This window comes from Bombina bombina, chromosome 2, assembly GCF_027579735.1.
Source record: "Bombina bombina isolate aBomBom1 chromosome 2, aBomBom1.pri, whole genome shotgun sequence".
Taxonomy (NCBI): Eukaryota; Metazoa; Chordata; class Amphibia; order Anura; family Bombinatoridae; genus Bombina; species Bombina bombina.
Window position 1 is genome coordinate 371,902,624 of NC_069500.1, and position 22,301 is coordinate 371,924,924.

Genomic DNA, 22,301 nt, shown 5'->3' on the forward strand with positions numbered 1-22,301 from the left:
TAATTAGTACAGAATTATTAATAATTATTAATAATCTGTAGTATTCCTCTTTTACTCCAACTCTCTCTGGAGATATTCTACGTATTATTTATATCCTTTATTAAATTATTGCATCGTATCATTATCGCATATGTAATGATAATAATATCAATAAGCAACCCCTAATAGTGTCCAGAAATTGCACACAGTACACAACACTGAAAGTACTACAGGATCACTAACAATCTGCATTATACTTCTGTTTCAACTCTCTTCGGAGATAATCTGTGCACCATTTACACACCAGCATTCTGATCACAAATAAATCCTTCAAGTAATATACCACACTGATTACACAGTGATGATAGAAGACGTTGTGACATTTTAGCGACATATCCAGTATAATATACACCAAGTACAATACTCATACTATGATTGACATATACTGAATTATTTTATAAGCTTATTCTAAGGACACACGGAACTAGACGTCAGTAATTTACTTTACGCTCAGCCTAATGATTACAGCTCTGACGTCACGACCAATCAGAACACTGTAAAAACGGAAAAGAAACATATGAAATAACTGACATAACCTCATTCAATATGCAGCTATTTATTATGGATGAGTCAGCATAACAGACAGCAAAGACAACTGATTAAAACTAACATAATAATATATATTATACAAGCCCGTAAGGAAAATCCGTTACCGGAAGTGACATCATAAAAATATGGAGGATACACAGAAACAAAATAGACGATAAACAGAGACTCCCTAAAAAGTAACAACAAAACATCACCTATTTATTAATTCCAACAAGAAAACAGACCTTAAGACTCATTTTATTAACAATTCAGATTATATAAAAATTCGCCAAACCGGAAATGGCTAAATCAAACCACTTCCGGTTGTAACCAAACAACCCCTATAAAAGGCCATCAGTATGTAGCAAACACCAGTCTTGATAAAGGCCCAGAGAAGGCCAAAACGCGTAGACAACACTGGTAAGCCTTATTTTAATTGGAGGAACATATTGTGATTTTTCTACACATTGCACTTTTTCTTTCTCTTCACAGGTTTTGGTCCCTTATTTTTATTTTTGGATCCATTTTTATTTTTGGATTTGTTTTTACCATTGAAATTGTCTTTACTTGAATTTCTTATTGGAATCGTTTATATTGAGCTTTTTCTTATTGTGCACCTTTTCGCACCGTACCAGCCCACCCAGGCTGGTAGCACCACCAATAACATTGTTTTATTTTTTATTGGACATTTTTTATTGGATATTTTTTATTGGATATTATTGAACAAACACTTGCTTATTCACCAATACCTTTGGATAAACACCTATAGGAGCACCCCAGCGGATTTATTGTGGACTTCTGTTGTGGTATTTTTAACACTGACTTTTATTTAACATTGACTGTTTTTTCTTGACACACATTTCTTTCTTGAAACACTTTTTTCTACACTGGACACATTTTTTAATTTATTGGATATATTTTTTTTTTTTTGAATTTTACTGATTGTAACCACCTCATTTTTTAGCACATTGGAGTATTGCACCAAGTCACTTTGCAGTTTACCTGTGATATTGCTGTTTTTGCACATTCATCTTGTGTATATTGTTATAAGTGCTTATATATTTCACATTCTTACCCTCATTGTAATTAGCGTAGATCCATGCCATTTTAAATTGCTTTTAAATTGTATTTACAATACTGTATTTTTAAACCTTGTACCCTGAGTTGTATTAAATATTTTATATACCTTAGCCACTTGTTGGCGCCTAGGATTACCTTTTTCACATTATTGCATTTAGGTGATAACTAGGTATCACCATCCTGGGCCAATAAGGTCTAGTGGGCGCTGGGATATTCTCTTATTGCTAAAATGTTTTTTGCTATACATTTCTAAAGGGCATTCCCTGCATTTCTATGTGAATGAGAGACAAGCCCAGTGCAACATAGCACTGCAAGAGTTCTGCTGCATTTACAATTTGTGCTTTGTATTTTATACTGCTTTACAAGTCAGATTAAATTTTAGAATATTTAAACGCTGAACTTTCTATTTTAATACATATAGATTCTGTATACAGCATTGCATATAAGATTGTGATTACACAAATACTGGTTTTGCTCTGACAGTTTGTGTAGCATTTACAAAATTAGACTCATACTTTACATTGCACTTTTTTTTCCTCATCCATTCATCTACTTATGCATATTAATATAGTAGAGAACAGACAGCTTTGGCTCAGAGGATCTCCTCCTGTAACTATCAGTATTGTCAAGTGTAACATCTACATTATAACTAAGTCTGATGTATTTGTACCCCTTTAGTTATGTACACAGCAGTGCAGAATGGTGAAGCCTTCAAAATTATTATTATGTATTACAATAATAATAATAATAATAATAATAGTTGTATCTTAAAACAAAAGAAAGTGCAGAAACCTACTTCCAAATCCTTCTTTATCCTTTCTATTTTCAGGAGAAGGAAATTCAAGGAAGATACTTCCCGCCCATTTAGTTAAACTAATTTAAATATAAGAAATCAGACAAATATGGCCTGAATACTAATACAAAAGGACCATAACTATTGGAGAATCTTTAGTAAAGAAATATATAGTACTCATTTAAAATGTATGTTTTTTTTTTTTTTTTTTTAAAGGTCAAAAATATTTGGTTTAATTTCCCTTTTCATATTAAAATGTTTTAATTTTGTGATTTAGATAAAGAATACAGTGTTAAACAACTTTAGAATTTACATCTATAAATTAGTTAAATTCTCTTGGCATCCTTTGCTACAAAGAACATAGGTAGGCATAGAAGCAAAGTATTACTGGGAGCTAGCTGCTGACTGCTCATATTTGCATCTTGTCAATGCCCTACCCAATGTGTTAAGCTAGCTCCAAGTAATGCATTGCTGCTACATCAACAAAGGATACTAAAGGAACAAAGCAAATTTGATAATATAAGTAAATTGGAAAGTTGATTAAAATTGTATGTTTTATCTGAATCCTGTAGTAAAACTTTTGATTTAATTTTCCATGAAGCCACTTTATCTAAACTAGGGTTGCACCGATAACAATACTAGTATCAGTGCCGATACCAAGTATTTGCATGAGTACTTGTACTCGTGCAAGTGCACCGATACTTAAACCGATACCACCACTTCCTACCCATACGCCATCTTGTGGCGTTTTTCAAATTGCATGTTCCCATTTTAAGCTGGAGTGAAGACTCAACTAAAACTTGTTCACTTCTGTTCTGCCAAAACAAATTGCTGTTATTTGTATTATTGTACGTTTGAGAGCAGAGCTCCAAAAGCTGCTACTATACAGTTGGAAGCCTACATCACTGTACCTCATTCAGACAAACCCCTGAAATACTGGGCAGTTAAACAGATTTCCAGCTCTGGCTAAAATGGCCCAAAAATAACTTTCTGCCCCATGCAGTAGTGCGACAGCTTAGCGTCAAACGTTCTTACTGATAAAAGAAACAGACTTATTTAGACCAGCCCTATTTTCTGTTGAGTCAGTAGAATGCAAATGCCCCACTTTTCTCAAATGGGATTACTGGGACACTTCTTCCCCAAATTTTTGTTTTTAGAATTAAATTGTATTACTTTGTATTAAATACAAATGTCAGATTGATGTTATATAGGCACACTTCAACCCAATTGCATGCAGTAATCGCCCCTTTAAATTGTAACTTTCCAGCCCCAACTGCTGCAGCTGTTATTTATTGATGTTATTAATATATTTTATTGTAATATTTTTTATTTATAAACATGTTCTGTGAACTTTGTGACAACAATCAAATAAAACAGTTTATTTCAAAATGTCTTTTGAGTTACAGTTCATAAATCATTAGTTTGTATTGTGCTTGGTAAACTGTCATATGACATTTTTAAAAAGTATCAGTAATTTGTATCGGTGAGTATTTGAAGAAAAAAAAGTATTGGTACTTGTACTCGGTCTTACAAAAATGGTATTGGTGCAACCCTAATCTAAACCTATTTAAAGCAAAACACAAAAAAAAACAATACAATGAGCAACAGATCAAACCAGTTCAAAGGGCAACTTTAAAATGTTTATTTTGTGGGCCTTCTTTCTGCATAAAAATCAGCAAAAGCATCTAATTTACATAAAAACATAATTTATGCTTACCAGATAAATTAATTTCCTTCCGGATAGGGAGAGTCCACTGCTTTATTCCTTACTGTTGGGAAATACAACACCTGGCCACCAGGAGGAGGCAAAGACACCTTAGCCAAAGGCTTAAATAGCCCTCCCACTTCCTCATTACTCCAGTCATTCTGCCGAGGGAACAAGGAAAAGTAGGAAAAATATCAGGGTATAAATGGTGCCAGAATAAGATAAATAATAAGGGGCCGTCCTTGGACAAGAAAAAACGGGTGGGGGCCGTGGACTCTTCCTATCCGGAAGGAAAGGCATTTATCTGGTAAGCATAAATTATGTTTTCCTTCCTAAGATAGGGAGAGTCCACGGCTTCATTCCTTACTGTTGGGAAAACTATACCCAAGCTCCAGAGGACACTGAATGAACAACAGGAGGGAACAAAAAGGAAGAGCCGGACCCTATTCTGAATGCACCACAGCCTGTAAAACTTTTCTCCCGAAAGCTGTTTCAGCTGAAGCAAAAACATCAAACTAGTAAAAATTAGAAAAAGTATGTAAGGAGCACCAGGTAGCCGCCTTACAAATCTGATCCATAGAGGCCTCATTCTTAAAGGCCCAAGAGGAAGCCGCTGCTCTAGTGGAATGAGCCATTATCCTCTCAGGAGGATGATGTCCCGCTGTCTCGTAAGCTAAGCTGATGACACTCCTTAACCAAAAAGATAGGGAAGTCAAAGTAGCCTTTTACCCCTTACGCTTCCCCGAATAGACAACAAAGAGAAAGATTGTCTAAACTCCTTAGTAGCCTGAAGATAGAACTTCAAGTAAACTTTCCTGCGAACTTCAAGTAAACTTTCCTTTGATGAAGGATTAAGACACAAGGAAGGAACCACAATCTCTTGATTGATGTTGCGATCTGACACAACCTTAGGAAGAAAACCTAATTTAGTACGTAAAACTGCCTTATCTGCATGAGTTATGAGATAAGGGAACTCACATCGCAAAGCAGAGATCTCAGAAACTCTGTGCGCAGAGGCAATAGCCATTAAAAAGAGAACGTTCCAAGATAACAATTTAATGTCAACGGAATGCACAGGCTCAAACAGAGCCTGTTGCAAAACACGAACAACTAGATTAAGGCTCCAATGAGGAGCCCCAGATCTAAATACAGATCTGATCCTAGTCAGAGCCTTAACAAAAAGGACTGCGCATCTGGAAGCTCAGCCAGCCTCTTGTGCAATAAAACCGACAGGGCCGAAATCGGTCTTCCCAGGGAACTAGCAGAAAGGCCCTTCTCCAGTCCATCCTGGAGAAAAGATAAGATCCTGGCAACCTTAACTCTGTGCCAGGAAAAGCCACACTCATCACACCAGAATAAGTAGATCCTCCACCCTTTGTGGTAGATACGCCAAGTAACTGGTTTACGAGCATAAATAAGAGTATCAATGAGACACTCAGAGAAACCTCTCTTGGCTAAGACTAAACGTTCAATCTGCACTCAGTCAGCCTCAGAGAATCTAGATTTTGATGAACAAATGGACCTTGTAACCGCAGGTCTCTGCGATAAGGTAACTTCCACGGAGAAGAGGATATCCCCACTAGATCCGCGAACCACGTCCTTCCTGGCCACGATGGAGCAATCAGGATTACTGATACCCGCTCCTGCTTGATGGGCCACCACTCAAGGAAGAAGAAGTAATGGAGAAAAGAGATATGAGTTTGAACCTCCAGGGCACTGCTAGTGCAGTTATTAGATCCGCTTGGGGATCCCTCGACCCGTACCAGGGTAGCTTGGTATTGAGACGGGACGCCATGAGATCTATCTCCGGCGTCCCCCACTTGCTGCATATCTCTGCAAACACCTTGGGATAGAGAGACCATTCCCCTGGGTAGAAGGATTGCCTGCTGAGAAAATCCGCCTCCCAGTGGTCCACACCCGGAATGTGGATCGTTGACAGCGAACAGCTGTGGGCCTCCGCCCATTCTAGAATCTGAGATACATCCCTCATCGACAAGGAAATTCTCGTTCCCCCCTGATGGTTGATATAAGTCACTGAGGATATATTTTCTGATTGGAATCTGATAAACTGGGACAAACCCAAAAGTGGCCAAGCCTTCAAGACATTGAAGATTGCCCGTAGTTCCAAAACTGATCGGGAGGGAGGACTCCTCCTGAGTCCACAACCCCTGTGCCTTCCTGGCACCCCAAACAGCTCCCCATATGGATAGGCTTGTGTCCGTAGTCACAATCTCCCAGGATGGTCTTAAGAAGCACGTCCCTCGGGACAGATGATCTGGACAGAGCCACCAAGAGAGCGATTCTCTCGACTGGTTGTCAAATACAATCTGTAGCGACAGATCAGAATGATCACTGTTCCACTGTCTCAGCACGCACAGTTGTAAAGGTCTGAGACGGAACCTGGCAAAAGGAATGATGTCCATACAGGACACCATGAGACCAATCACCTCCATACACTGAGCCACAGAGGAACACAAGGCAGTCCGGAGGGCAAGGCAAGTTGAAGTTAGCTTGCAACGTCTCTGGTCTGTTAGAAATATCCTCATGGATATGGAGTTGATTATAGCACCCGGGAACCCTGGTACTTGGGATAAGAGAACTCTTTTCCATATTTATCTTCTATCCATGTGATCGAAGAAGACTGAGAAGAGATGGTGATTGCACCAGAATATCGTCCAAGTATGGGGGTACTTTAATACCCTGAGTTCTGGCAACGGCTAGAAGAGCCCCCAGAACCTTCGTAAGGATTCTTGGAGCAATAGCTAGGCCAAATGGAAGGGCAATGAACTAGAAGTGCTGGTCTAGGAATGCAAACCTCAGGAACTGAAAGTGTTACCTGTGTATTGGAACATAAAGGTAAGCGTCCATATCTATAGTGGTCATAAACTGTCCTTCCTTAACTAAAGGAAGGATGGACCTTATCGTCTCCATCTTGAAGGAAGGGACACCAAGAAATCTGTTTAAGCACTTTAGGTCCAGAATTGGGTGGAAAGTTCCCTCATTCTTTGGGACCACGAAAAGGTTTGAATAAAACCACAAACCTTTTTCTTCGATAGGCACCGGGACAACAACTCCTAAGGAGGATAGGTCCTAAATGCACTCTAGAAAGGCATCCCTCTTTTCTGGTATGTAGACACGTTCGAGAGTAGGAATCTGCCCTTGGGCGGATGAGATTTGAAGCCTATCTTGTATCCATGAGTACGACCTCCAAGACCCACAGATCCTGTACATCCCAGAACCAAGCTTCTGAAAAAAGAGAGACCGTCTACCCCCTACACGATCCAATCCCGGATCGGGGGCCGCCCCTTCATGCTGATTTGTTTTCGGTGGGCTTCTTATTCTGCTTGGACTTATTTCAGGACTGAGCCGGCTTCCAAGTACTCTTGGGTTGCTCGGGCTTGGAGAAGGATTGTTGTCGTTGGGATTTGTCAGAACAAAAATTAGAAGATTGTCGTCCCTTAGACTTGTACTTATCTTGCGGTAGGAAGGCAGCCTTGCCTCCGGTAACCGTAGAAGTAATGGAGTCCAGGCCTGGACCAAATAAAATCTTTCCCTTGAAGGGAAGAGAAAGGAGTCTGGACTTAGAAGTCATATCCGCTGACCAAGACTTCAACCAGAGCGTCCGGCAGGCTAGGAATGCAAAGACAGAGGCCTTTGCATTTAGGTGAATAATTTGCATGTTTGCATCACAGATAAAAGAATTAGCAATTCTCAGAGCTTAAATTCTGTCTTAAATATCCTCGAGGGGAGACTCCACCTCAATGAGTTCCATAAAAGTTGCACCAGTAGGTAGCTGCTGTGGAAACCCTGGCAACTGCAGCCTCCAGGTGAAATAAAAATCCCTATGTTGAAACATCTTTCTCAGAAAGGTTTCCATTTTCTTATCCATCAGCTCTGAACAAAGAACTATCCTCAAGAGGTATAGTACTACGTTTATCAAGCGTATGCAAATAGCACAATCCACCTTAGGAATGGAGCCCCACAAATCCAGTTGAGAGTCCAGGAACAACTTTTTTAAAAGTAGACTAGGGGGAAAACGAAGATCCAATTCTTTCCCATTCGTTGTTAAAAATGTTCGCCATTTTAACCGACACAGGAAAATTCAAAGGCACTTTCCTGTCTTCGTAAACTTTGTCTAATTTAGGTATCATAAGTTCTTCAGGCAGTGCGGCTTCTGGAACCTCTAACGTAGACAGAACCTCCTTTAATAAAAAAAAATGCAAGTGCTCAATTTTAATCTAAAGGACGGTTCCTCCGCAGCAGGAGGCTTAGACCCTAAGGACTCCGACCCCAAAAGTTCACCCTCTGAAGTAAACTTATAATCGGATAACTGGGACATAAGAGCGAAATCCGAAACATATTTAGATGACTCTGGGTCAGGAGAGCTATGTTTAACCTTTCTCTTGGCGTTTATTAGAGCAAGGTAATGCACCACTGTTTATAACTGCGCTGCAAAGTCCGCAGGAAGAAGGCCCCTCCGGATGGAGGATCGGATGTGCTACAGGAAACTGCATGTGGAGTGGATAATGTAGCTAGCAAGGGTAGTAATCTCACAGGACGCCGAGTCCTGAGAGGTAGACGGCTTAGCAGGCTTGTCTCCCTTCTTAGAATTTGTAACGGCGTTAAGGCATGTGGAACATAATTAAGTGAGTGGGAAAACCACGGCCTCCTCACAATATAAACAGGTATGATTTAGTACAGAAGAAGTACCTTCTAACATGTCAGTCTTCCATAGCTCAGGTTATACCCACAGGAGGACACAAATAAAGTTTTTTTTTTTTTATATATATACTCCCAATGGCTGGGGCACTCACCACCTCCTAGACCCAGACAGTTAACAGAGGAAACGCTCTCCTCAGGTTGAAGTCTCAGCCGGAATGGAGGAAATGAACATAGACCACATGCTATGAAAAGTACAGCAAGTTAATAGGAGCTGTGCAACACTTTAAAAAACGAAAGTGAAACCTGTTTGTTCCAGCCAAAAACAGTCTATGAGCCCAGAAAATAAAATCACACAAAAAGCATGTAAATAATTAATACACTGATTAATTAACCCCAACTGTTCAATAACCCCCCCCCCAGAGGATATTACCCTGGATCCTAGCAAGGTATAAAGGAGCCACACTGTGACCCTGTTATAGCGTTTTATATGTAAAAAATTTAAACGATCTTACCTCCAGGATCCATGCTGTGGAACAGAACACAGCCTCTCAAGTGTGACAGTCTTATAGCAGCGCTCCTGACATGGGACTTGAGTAAGAGAAAGCAGGCAGTAAAACTTGTCAACATTGATTAGGAGCTGTTAGCAGTAGTCTGGTTTCGCAGAAAAACTTTCCCTGCATCTCTAGACTCTAGACTAACTTTCATCAATACTCTCACTGAGAGGTTGACATGACTACTTTAAACTCCAGTCCTATCTCGAAGGGCAGATACCCCTTTTCAGGACTCTTTGAATCTTCTGCCACCTCCTATCGTGATGAAAGGCAAAGAATGACTGGAGGAAGTGGGAGGGATATTTAAGCATTTGGCTGGGGCGTCTTTGCCTCCTCCTGGTGGCCAGGTGTTGTATTTCCCAACAGTAAGGAATGAAGCCGTGAACTCTCCCCATCTTAGGAAGGAAATCATATTAAAAAACCACCACCTTTTAGATGAAAATAGCTAAGTAGTATAAATGAATTAAACTTTTCTGATATTTAAACAGTTCATATTCCAGGACTCAAAGTTTTAGAGGAAAATGTTCTAAGACTAAATGAAATACTCAGATTATTAACTCCAGAAAAAATAGGTCTATGGACAAAGAAAAAACAAAACAAAAAACTCATGCAGCAGTGATCTGATCTCCCCAGGCAACCTGACCCATAAAGGTCAACCAGAAATGAAAAATAAATAAAATAAACATAATTTTGAGCCAGGCTGGCAAGATTTGTACAAAATCTATGAGCCAGCCAAAAACAGATAGCAATTTACTTTGTGTTCCTGTAGTGGTTTGACCCCATGATCACAATGTATGTTCGGGGCAAGCAAGGGTTATAAGAATAGCCATCCATCTATTACCTAGGACAATTATGTGCAATCAAAATATTGAGCTGAGCAGAGATTTTACTCCTTGAAGAAATAAAATAAATAATAATAAAAAAAAAGGTCTCTAGACAAGCTATGAGTAATCCTAGGTGACATCAGGAGTGTGCAAATGTGTCTAGCCATCTGGCAGCAGTGTTCGTTTATAGTAATGCTTTGCATATTTACAATGTTGCAAACACTGTTGCAGACACATGCACACTCCTGAGCTCCTTTCGGCATACATAGATTTACTCTTCAACAGAGGATAGCAAGAAAATAAAGCGAACTTGATAATATAATTGAAAAGTTATTTAAAAATCACACGCTCTACCGGAATCAAAAGTTTAATTTTGACTTTACTGTTCCTTTAACTTTCTCTCTCTATTATAGTTTAATTTAGCTTTTTGTGATGTGGGGGGCTGGCAGTTTAGGGGTTAATAGGTTTATTTCGTGGGAGGCTAGAGGTTTAGGGGTTAACTTTATTTTGTGGCGGCAATGTCGGGGAGAGGCAGAATAGGGGTTAATATCTTTATTATAGTATCGGCGATGTTGGGGTGCGGGGGAATAGGGGTTAATAACTATTATAGTGGTGACGATGTCTGGGAGCGGCAGATTAGGGGTTAATAACTAATTTAGTGTTTACGATGCGGGAAGGCGGCGGAATAGGGGTTAATAGGTAGTTTATGGGTGTTATTGTACTTTGTAACATTTTAGTTATGAGTTTTGTGTAACATTTTTGTTGCACAAAACTCATAACTACTGATCTCAGATAGTGGAACGGATTGTATCGGTACAGGCTGGAAGGCAAGCATTTTAGCCTCACCGCACAACCTGCAATACCGGTGCTATGGAAATCCCACGCAAAAATGTAATTTTTTTGAGTGCGGGATTGACGATGCGTTACAGGCTACAATGCTTGCGGAATAGCTATACCGACAAGACTCGTAATGGCTGCGTTACGGTTTTTACGCTGAAATGGCCATTTTTTAGCATTAAAACCATAACGCAAAACTCGTAATCTAGGTGTATGTGATCTGTGGAAGGCTTTTAACTTATACATATGGGTATAGCTGGGCAGTTCTGACAATCCATGGGCCTGATAAAATTAACATCTGAATCATTGCTAACAATCTCTCTACATATTTCTTCAAAGCAGCACTGAAAACTGCATAGCTAAACTAAATGGTTTGGATCCCTGAGATCAATGCTCCAGTCCATGTATTCCTGTTGGGATTACACACACAGCAAGTTCTCATGGAGTTCTACAAGACTAACAGGCTAAGCCAAGCATGCTGTTTTGGGATGGATCAGACTGTGTATGAGTCTTGTAAATACCCTAGCATACTGCTTCCTAGCGCCTCCAATTCTTCTGTTCTATGGCAAATGTTCTACTAATTGTACGTCTTCTACAGAGAGATGTTCATATCTATAGCTATATATACAATGCACCATTTGAAATATAAGCTGAGATGGCACAGAGTTACAGGTGATTATACAATTCATTCAGCTTGTCATTACAATGGTAAGCGAAAACAGTGTTGTCTAACACAATTATGACAAAGATTGACAGTTTATACAACTTGGCTCATTAAAGGCGGCTTCATGTATCCCTTCAAGAAGAAGATACATGGGTAAAGGTGCAGAGTGATCATTTGAAATATACAGACAAAGAATAATATTGGTGCAAAGAACACAACAGATGGGACAATGAAAATATGAATACAGGTAATCATTTCCGTTAGTTTAATGCTCAGATGGTGACTGATATAGGTGCAAAGAACGACACATGAGACAATAAAATATGAATAAAAACAGAATTTATGTTTACCTGATAAATTACTTTCTCCAACGGTGTGTCCCGTCCACGGCGTCATCCTTACTTGTGGGATATTCTCTTCCCCAACAGGAAATGGCAAAGAGCCCAGCAAAGCTGGTCACATGATCCCTCCTAGGCTCCGCCTACCCCAGTCATTCGACCGACGTTAAGGAGGAATATTTGCATAGGAGAAACCATATGATACCGTGGTGACTGTAGTTAAAGAAAATAAATCATCAGACCTGATTAAAAAACCAGGGCGGGCCGTGGACCGGACACACCGTTGGAGAAAGTAATTTATCAGGTAAACATAAATTCTGTTTTCTCCAACATAGGTGTGTCCGGTCCACGGCGTCATCCTTACTTGTGGGAACCAATACCAAAGCTTTAGGACACGGATGAAGGGAGGGAGCAAATCAGGTCACCTAAATGGAAGGCACCACGGCTTGCAAAACCTTTCTCCCAAAAAATAGCCTCAGAAGAAGCAAAAGTATCAAACTTGTAAAATTTGGTAAAAGTGTGCAGTGAAGACCAAGTCGCTGCCCTACATATCTGATCAACAGAAGCCTCGTTCTTGAAGGCCCATGTGGAAGCCACAGCCCTAGTGGAATGAGCTGTGATTCTTTCAGGAGGCTGCCGTCCGGCAGTCTCGTAAGCCAATCTGATGATGCTTTTAATCCAAAAAGAGAGAGAGGTAGAAGTTGCTTTTTGACCTCTCCTGTTACCAGAATAAACAACAAACAAGGAAGATGTTTGTCTAAAATCCTTTGTAGCATCTAAATAGAATTTTAGAGCGCGAACAACATCCAAATTGTGCAACAAACGTTCCTTCTTCGAAACTGGTTTCGGACCCAAAGAAGGCACGACTATCTCCTGGTTAATGTTTTTGTTAGAAACAACTTTTGGAAGAAAACCAGGTTTAGTACGTAAAACCACCTTATCTGCATGGAACACCAGATAAGGAGGAGAACACTGCAGAGCAGATAATTCTGAAACTCTTCTAGCGGAAGAAATTGCAGCCAAAAACAAAACTTTCCAAGATAATAACTTAATATCAACGGAATGTAAGGGTTCAAACGGAACCCCCTGAAGAACTGAAAGAACTAAGTTGAGACTCCAAGGAGGAGTCAAAGGTTTGTAAACAGGCTTGATTCTAACCAGAGCCTGAACAAAGGCTTGAACATCTGGCACAGCTGCCAGCTCTTTGTGAAGTAACACAGACAAGGCAGAAATCTGTCCCTTCAAGGAACTTGCAGATAATCCTTTCTCCAATCCTTCTTGAAGAAAGGATAGAAACCTAGGAATCTTTACCTTGTCCCAAGGGAATCCTTTAGATTCACACCAACAGATATATTTTTTCCATATTTTGTGGTAAATTTTTCTAGTTACAGGCTTTCTGGCCTGAACAAGAGTATCAATAACAGAATCTGAGAACCCTCGCTTTGATAAGATCAAGCGTTCAATCTCCAAGCAGTCAGCTGGAGTAGGACCAGATTCGGATGTTCGAACGGACCTTGAACAAGAAGGTCTCGTCTCAAAGGTAGCTTCCATGGTGAAGCCGATGACATATTCACCAGATCTGCTTACCAAGTCCTGCGTGGTTACGCAGGAGCTATCAAGATCACCTACGCCCTCTCCTGATTGATCCTGGCTACCAGCCTGGGGATGAGAGGAAACGGCGGGAATACATAAGCTAGGTTGAAGGTCCAAGGTGCTACTAGTGCATCTACTAGAGTCGCCTTGGGATCCCTGGATCTGGACCCGTAGCAAGGAACCTTGAAGTTCTGACGAGAGGCCATCAGATCCATGTCTGGAATGCCCCACAGTTGAGTGATTTGGGCAAAGAATTCCGGATGGAGTTCCCACACCCCCGGATGCAATGTCTGACGAATCAGAAAATCCGCTTCCCAAGTTTCCACTCCTGGGATGTGGATTGCAGACAGGTGGCAGGAGCGAGTCTCCGCCCATTGAATGATTTTGGTCACTTCTTCCATCGCCAGGGAACTCCTTGTTCCCCCCTGATGGTTGATGTACGCAACAGTCGTCATGTTGTCTGATTGAAACCGTATGAACTTGGCCCTCGCTAGCTGAGGCCAAGCCTTGAGAGCATTGAATATCGCTCTCAGTTCCAGAATATTTATCGGTAGAAGAGATTCTTCCCGAGACCAAAGACCCTGAGCTTTCAGGGATCCCCAGACCGCGCCCCAGCCCATCAGACTGGCGTCGGTCGTGACAATGACCCACTCTGGTCTGCGGGAGGTCACCCCTAGCGACAGGTTGTCCAGGGACAGCCACCAACGGAGTGAGTCTCTGGTCCTCTGATTTACTTGTATCTTCGGAGACAAGTCTGTATAGTCCCCAATCCACTGACTGAGCATACACAATTGAAATGGTCTTAGATGAATGCGCGCAAAAGGAACTATGTCCATTGCCGCTACCATCAACCTATCACTTCCATGCACTGTGCTATGGAAGGAAGAGGAACAGAATGAAGTATTTGACAAGAGTTTAGAAGTTTTGTTTTTCTGGTCTCTGTCAGAAAAATCCTCATTTCTAAGGAGTCTATTATTGTTCCCTAGAAGGGAACTCTTGTCGACGGAGATAGAGAACTCTTTTCCACGTTCACTTACCATCCGTGAGATCTGAGAAAGGCCAGGACTATGTCCGTGTGAGCCTTTGCTTGAGGAAGGGACGACGCTTGAATCAGAATGTCGTCCAAGTAAGGTACTACAGCAATGCCCCTTGGTCTTAGCACCGCCAGAAGGGACCCTAGTACCTTTGTGAAAATCCTTGGAACAGTGGCTAGTCCGAAAGGAAGCGCCACGAACTGGTAATGCTTGTCCAGGAATGCGAACCTTAGGAACCGATGATGTTCCTTGTGGACAGGAATATGTAGATACGCATCCTTTAAATCCACCGTGGTCAAGAATTGACCTTTCTGGATGGAAGGATTGTTCGAATGGTTTCCATTTTGGACGATGGAACCTTGAGAAACTTGTTTAGGATCTTGAGATCTAAGATTGGTCTGAACGTTCCCTCTTTTTTGGGAACTACGAACAGATTGGAGTAGAACCCCATCCCTCGTTCTTTTAATGGAACAGGATGAATCACTTCCAGAAGATAACCTTGGAAGACTATTTCTAGCGCCCAAGGATCCAGAACATCTCTTGCCCAAGCCTGAGTGAAGAGAGAGAGTCTGCCCCCCACCAAATCCGGTCCCGGATCGGGGGCCCGCATCTCATGCTGTCTTGGGAGCAGTGGCAGGTTTCTTGGCCTGCTTTCCTTTGTTCCAGCCTTGCCTTGGTCTCCAGGCTGGATTGGCTTGAGAAGTATTACTCTCCTGCTTAGAGGACGTAGCACTTGGGGCTGGTCCGTTTCTGCGAAAGGGACGAAAATTAGGTTTATTTTTGGCCTTGAAAGACCTATTCTGAGGAAGGGCGTGGCCCTTGCCCCCAGTGATATCAGAGATAAACTCTTTCAAGTCAGGGCCAAACAGTGTTTTCCCCTTGAAAGGAATGTCAAACAATTTGTTCTTGGAAGACGCATCCGCTGACCAAGATTTTAACCAAAGCGCTCTGCGCGCCACAATAGCAAACCCAGAATTTTTCGCCGCTAACCTAGCCGATTGCAAGGTGGCGTCTAGGGTGAAAGAATTAGCCAATTTAAGAGCACGAATTCTGTCCATAATCTCCTCATAAGAAGAATTACTAATAATCGCCTTTTCTAGCTCATCGCACCAGAAACACGCGGCTGTAGTGACAGGGACAATGCATGCAATTGGTTGTAGAAGGTAACCTTGCTGAACAAACATCTTTTTTAGCAAACCTTCTAATTTTTTATCCATAGGATCTTGGAAAGCACAACTATCTTCTATGGGTATAGTGGTGCGCTTGTTTAGAGTAGAAACCGCCCCCTCGACCTTGGGGACTGTCTGCCATAAGTCCTTTCTGGGGTCGACTATAGGAAACAATTTTTTAAATATGGGGGGAGGTACGAAAGGTACACCGGGCCTGTCCCATTCTTTATTAACAATGTACGCCACCCGCTTGAGTATAGGAAAAGCTTCGGGGGGCCCCGGGGCCTCTAGGAACTTGTCCATTTTACATAGTGTTTCTGGAATGACCAGATAATCACAATCATCCAAATTGGATAACACCTCCTTAAGCAGAGCGCGGAGATGTTCCAACTTAAATTAAAAAGTAATCACATCAGGTTCAGCTTGTTGAGAAATTTTTCCTGAATCTGAAATTTCTCCCTCAGACAAAACCTCCCTGGCCCCCTCAGACTGGTGTAGGGGCCCTTCAGAAACAATATCATCAGCGGCCTCATGCTCTTCAGTATTTTCTAAAACAGAGCAGTCGCGCTTTCACTGATAAGTGGGCATATTGGCTAAAATGTTTTTGATAGAATTATCCATTACAGCCGTTAATTGTTGCATAGTAAGGAGTATTGGCGCGCTAGATGTACTAGGGGCCTCCTGTATGGGCAAAACTGGTGTAGACGGAGGGGATGATGCAGTACCATGCTTACTCCCCTCACTTGAGGAATCATCTTGGGCATCATTTTTACTAAATTTATTATGACATAAATCACATCTATTTAAATGAGAAGGAACCTTGGCTTCCCCACAGTCAGAACACAATCTATCTGGTAGTTCAGACATGTTAAACAGGCATAAACTTGATAACAAAGCACAAAAAACGTTTTAAAATAAAACCGTTACTGTCACTTTAAATTTTAAACTGAACACACTTTATTACTGCAATTGCGAAAAAGTATGAAGGAATTGTTCAAAATTCACCAAAATTTCACCACAGTGTCTTAAAGCCTTAAAAGTATTGCACACCAAATTTGGAAGCTTTAACCCTTAAAATAACGGAACCGGAGCCGTTTTTATATTTAACCCCTTTACAGTCCCTGGAATCTGCTTTGCTGAGACCCAACCAAGCCCAAAGGGGAATACGATACCAAATAATGCCTTCAGAAAGACTTTTCTATGTATCAGAGCTCCACACACATGCAGCTGCATGTCATGCTGTTCTCAAAAACAAGTGCGCCATACCGGCGCGAAAATGAGGCTCTGACTATGATTAGGGAAAGCCCCAATAGAATAAAGTGTCTAAAACAGTGCCTGCCGATATTATTTTACAAAAAATACCCAGATTTAATGATTCCTCAAGGCTAAATATGTGTAAATATGATCGATTTAGCCCAGAAAATGTCTACAGTCTTAATAAGCCCTTGTGAAGCCCTTATTTACTGTGTGAATAAAAATGGCTTACCGGATCCCATAGGGAAAATGACAGCTTCCAGCATTACATCGTCTTGTTAGAATGTGTCATACCTCAAGCAGCAAAAGACTGCTCACTGTTCCCCCAACTGAAGTTAATTCCTCTCAACAGTCCTGTGTGGAACAGCCATGGATTTTAGTAACGGTTGCTAAAATCATTTTCCTCATACAAACAGAAATCTTCATCTCTTTTCTGTTTCAGAGTAAATAGTACATACCAGCACTATTTTAAAATAACAAACTCTTGATTGAATAAGAAAAACTACAGTTAAACACTAAAAAACTCTAAGCCATCTCCGTGGAGATGTTGCCTGTACAACGGCAAAGAGAATGACTGGGGTAGGCGGAGCCTAGGAGGGATCATGTGACCAGCTTTGCTGGGCTCTTTGCCATTTCCTGTTGGGGAAGAGAATATCCCACAAGTAAGGATGACGCCGTGGACCGGACACACCTATGTTGGAGAAAGTAATAATTTCTGAAATTTCAATGTTAGAGATTAGTAGTGTTAAATTTTGTCAAAGGATACACATGGGGTATAAATGTAGAATAGGAAGCCCTTAACTTACACCATTCTTTAAAAATGGGAAAAATACGTTTAAGATTTAGTTGGTAATTTAAATACTAAATTGACCAAGGAAGTTTTGAGCCATTCTGTGATGAAAAATCTCTTCACACAAAACATCCCACACCCTTAAAAATATATGTAAGCACCAATGCAAAAGTTTGCATGTATTTTAAAGAGCATTAAAACTGGTACTAACCATTATGGTTATATTGTTAATTCTTTAATTTACTTGTTTTCTGAGTGCCACTTTTTATCATTTATACATTTATCATGCATGATGCTAAATTTAAACTTTAAACACCTTTTATTCTTGTCATATTTGAAAGTGCTCCAAAATTCAAGGATTAGCAAATATTGAGAAGTATAATGGAGCTTTTAGGTTCAATCAGGCATTATTTAAACATAAAAAATATAAAGAATCATATGATTTATTAAAATAGTAGTGCATAGTATGAGCATATTATATTAGATACAATACTTTTAAAGTACTGCATGTAACAAAATTAAATCCTAAAAAAACATTCACATTTTAGAATCACTGGTTCATTTAAATACTCAAAAATCTTCCCTAGAAAGTTGGTAACCATGGTAAATTTTAACCCTTATGTACAATCTATTGATTTTAAGGAAGAAAAAAAAAAGGGAAAACAACTATTCTATTTTGGCTGCAAAGGTGGTGTTTTTTTGTTGTTTTTTTTAAAAAAAAAAAGAGAAATCCATCTGTGCATCTTGCATTATTACACAGGGGCAGCGTTTTTCTCAGCACAGGAAACAAAATATTGCATTGTGCCTGGTAGACACAAGGAACAGATCAAGCATTGCTAGCTTTGCAAGTGATGGCATAAGCCAGTTCCAATGCATTAAAATAATATTATTATTATTTGTATTATTATTTATATATATATATATATATATATATAAACACACACACACATATATATATATATATATATATATATATATACACACATATATATATATATATATATATATATATATATATATATATATATATATATAAACACACACACACACATATATATATATATATATATATACACATACATACACACATACAATAAATGATGTTTTGTGAAACCAAGTAGTGTTTTACATCACAGCATGGCCAAATGCATAACCACTACCTTGACCTTAAATGTTTAAACTACAAACTATACATGAACAAAGCATTCTACTCTATTTTAAATTAGCAGTGATTAAAAAGGTTAGTATTTAATGTCTTCTAGCTATAATTAATAGCTGATTAAAGTTTAGGTCGATCTCTGATAATTTTGGAAAAAAAGTTTAATGAGGTAATTTTATTTAGTAAAAGAAATGGTTTCAGACTGTTTACCTGGTACGCACCTATAGTTTGGCTTCCATTAGCACTGTTCCATTAGAAGAATTCAACTTTTCTTTTTGTGCCTTATCCTGACTTTCATCAACCTTTTTATTACTACTCCAAAATAAGAAGCATTTTTCCTAGAAAATAATCAGGCTCGTTTGTCATTTAGAATTCAGAGTCAATAAGAAACATTTCAAGATTAGAGAGCACAAACTTTAAATATACAAACCCCACAGAAGACTCTAGTTGCAAAAGGGGTTAAAATGTGGGATTCATAAATATATGTGCTAAAAATTAATACAGAAATCACAATAATTGTGATGCAAATTGCATTTATATTTTGTGTTAAATTTCAAGAATTAATCTTTTAAAATTTGAATGGATTTCAGATATTTAAAGCGATTTTATTTAAAGTGCCCATTTGAATGAATATGTAGAATATGATTGTATGTATTAAATTAATAAAACAAAATAAAATAATTTCCTGTAATTCCATTAAACAGTAACTCTAAAGTGCTTGAATGTAATGGAACAAAATATCTAATAGCGAACTGAGCACTATGGAATTCTTACCATTTTAGCTGGTAAAGGGATTAAATACATGACCTTAATAAAGCCAAAATATGGATGTGTGAAGCCCCTAATATAATAGCACAGACACTGCACTTTTTACTTTTGAACTAATCTAGATTATATAAAATGGGCAAATCAAACGGAATTTCAGTATTACCAACTTCCAACACTGGAATATTAAAATCAAATTCACAGTTGTATTACTACATTTAATTAAAGAAATAATTGTAATGTATTTTTTATACCAGATATTTTGTCATAATTTTAACTAAAATTAAATTCTATTAATATTTAAAATACCTTATTTGTTACCTGGAGTGAGGTTATTATTAAACAAGTACAATTAGGTTAAGTGGTAGGTGTTAGTAAGAAAAGTAAATTTAGTGCTGATGGCCGTGTGTTAAACATTAAAAGCAGTGCTAATTGGCAGAAACGACACCAAAACCACCATGCATACAGAAGATAACAAAAAAGAAAAAACAGAATTTATGTTTACCTGATAAATTTCTTTCTCCAACGGTGTGTCCGGTCCACGGCGTCATCCTTACTTGTGGGGATATTCTCTTCCCCAACAGGAAATGGCAAAGAGCCCAGCAAAGCTGGTCATATGATCCCTCCTAGGCTCCGCCTACCCCAGTCATTCGACCGACGTTAAGGAGGAATATTTGCATAGGAGAAACCATATGGTACCGTGGTGACTGTAGTTAAAGAAAATAAAATATCAGACCTGATTAAAAAAACCAGGGCGGGCCGTGGACCGGACACACCGTTGGAGAAAGAAATTTATCAGGTAAACATAAATTCTGTTTTCTCCAACATAGGTGTGTCCGGTCCACGGCGTCATCCTTACTTGTGGGAACCAATACCAAAGCTTTAGGACACGGATGAAGGGAGGGAGCAAATCAGGTCACCTAAATGGAAGGCACCACGGCTTGCAAAACCTTTCTCCCAAAAATAGCCTCAGAAGAAGCAAAAGTATCAAACTTGTAAAATTTGGTAAAAGTGTGCAGTGAAGACCAAGTCGCTGCCCTACATATCTGATCAACAGAAGCCTCGTTCTTGAAGGCCCATGTGGAAGCCACAGCCCTAGTGGAATGAGCTGTGATTCTTTCAGGAGGCTGCCGTCCGGCAGTCACATAAGCCAATCTGATGATGCTTTTAATCCAAAAAGAGAGAGAGGTAGAAGTTGCTTTTTGACCTCTCCTTTTACCAGAATAAACAACAAACAAGGAAGATGTTTGTCTAAAATCCTTTGTAGCATCTAAATAGAATTTTAGAGCGCGAACAACATCCAAATTGTGCAACAAACGTTCCTTCTTCGAAACTGGTTTCGGACACAAAGAAGGTACGACTATCTCCTGGTTAATGTTTTTGTTAGAAACAACTTTTGGAAGAAAACCAGGTTTAGTACGTAAAACCACCTTATCTGCATGGAACACCAGATAAGGAGGAGAACACTGCAGAGCAGATAATTCTGAAACTCTTCTAGCAGAAGAAATTGCAACCAAAAACAAAACTTTCCAAGATAATAACTTAATATCAACGGAATGTAAGGGTTCAAACGGAACCCCCTGAAGAACTGAAAGAACTAAATTGAGACTCCAAGGAGGAGTCAAAGGTTTGTAAACAGGCTTGATTCTAACCAGAGCCTGAACAAAGGCTTGAACATCTGGCACAGCTGCCAGCTTTTTGTGAAGTAATACCGACAAGGCAGAAATCTGTCCCTTCAGGGAACTTGCAGATAATCCTTTTTCCAATCCTTCTTGAAGGAGGGATAGAATCCTAGGAATCTTAACCTTGTCCCAAGGGAATCCTTTAGATTCACACCAACAGATATATTTTTTCCAAATTTTGTGGTAAATCTTTCTAGTCACAGGCTTTCTGGCCTGAACAAGAGTATCGATAACAGAATCTGAGAATCCTCGCTTCGATAAAATCAAGCGTTCAATCTCCAAGCAGTCAGCTGGAGTGAAACCAGATTCGGATGTTCGAACGGACCCTGAACAAGAAGGTCTCGTCTCAAAGGTAGCTTCCAAGGTGGAGCCGATGACATATTCACCAGATCTGCATACCAAGTCCTGCGTGGCCACGCAGGAGCTATCAAGATCACCGACGCCCTCTCCTGCTTGATCCTGGCTATCAGCCTGGGGATGAGAGGAAATGGCGGGAACACATAAGCTAGTTTGAAGGTCCAAGGTGCTACTAGTGCATCCACTAGAGCCGCCTTGGGATCCCTGGATCTGGCCCCGTAGCAAGGAACTTTGAAGTTCTGACGAGAGGCCATCAGATCCATGTCTGGAATGCCCCACAGGTGAGTGACTTGGGCAAAGATTTCCGGATGGAGTTCCCACTCCCCCGGATGCAATGTCTGCCGACTCAGAAAATCCGCTTCCCAATTTTCCACTCCTGGGATGTGGATAGCAGACAGGTGGCAGGAGTGAGACTCCGCCCAAAGAATAATTTTGGTTACTTCTTCCATCGCTAGGGAACTCCTTGTTCCCCCCTGA

The 22,301-nt window shown here is 40.0% G+C and overlaps 1 protein-coding gene across 3 annotated transcripts in view; it reads right to left on the reverse strand.

Annotated features, from left to right (window-relative positions):
* SCARB1 (scavenger receptor class B member 1) overlaps nucleotides 1-22,301 on the reverse strand; it is a 629,187-nt gene that overhangs the window by 23,257 nt on the left and 583,629 nt on the right. The window contains exon 12 of one of the 3 annotated variants that reach the window (XM_053701842.1): nucleotides 19,231-19,358. The exons of 1 other annotated variant lie outside the window; for it this stretch is intronic. In XM_053701842.1, coding sequence (XP_053557817.1) covers nucleotides 19,242-19,358 — 117 coding nt within the window. In that variant the 3' untranslated portion in view covers nucleotides 19,231-19,241. The remainder of the gene's footprint in view (nucleotides 1-19,230; nucleotides 19,359-22,301) is intronic. One more of the 3 variants, XM_053701841.1, reaches the window with a different exon arrangement.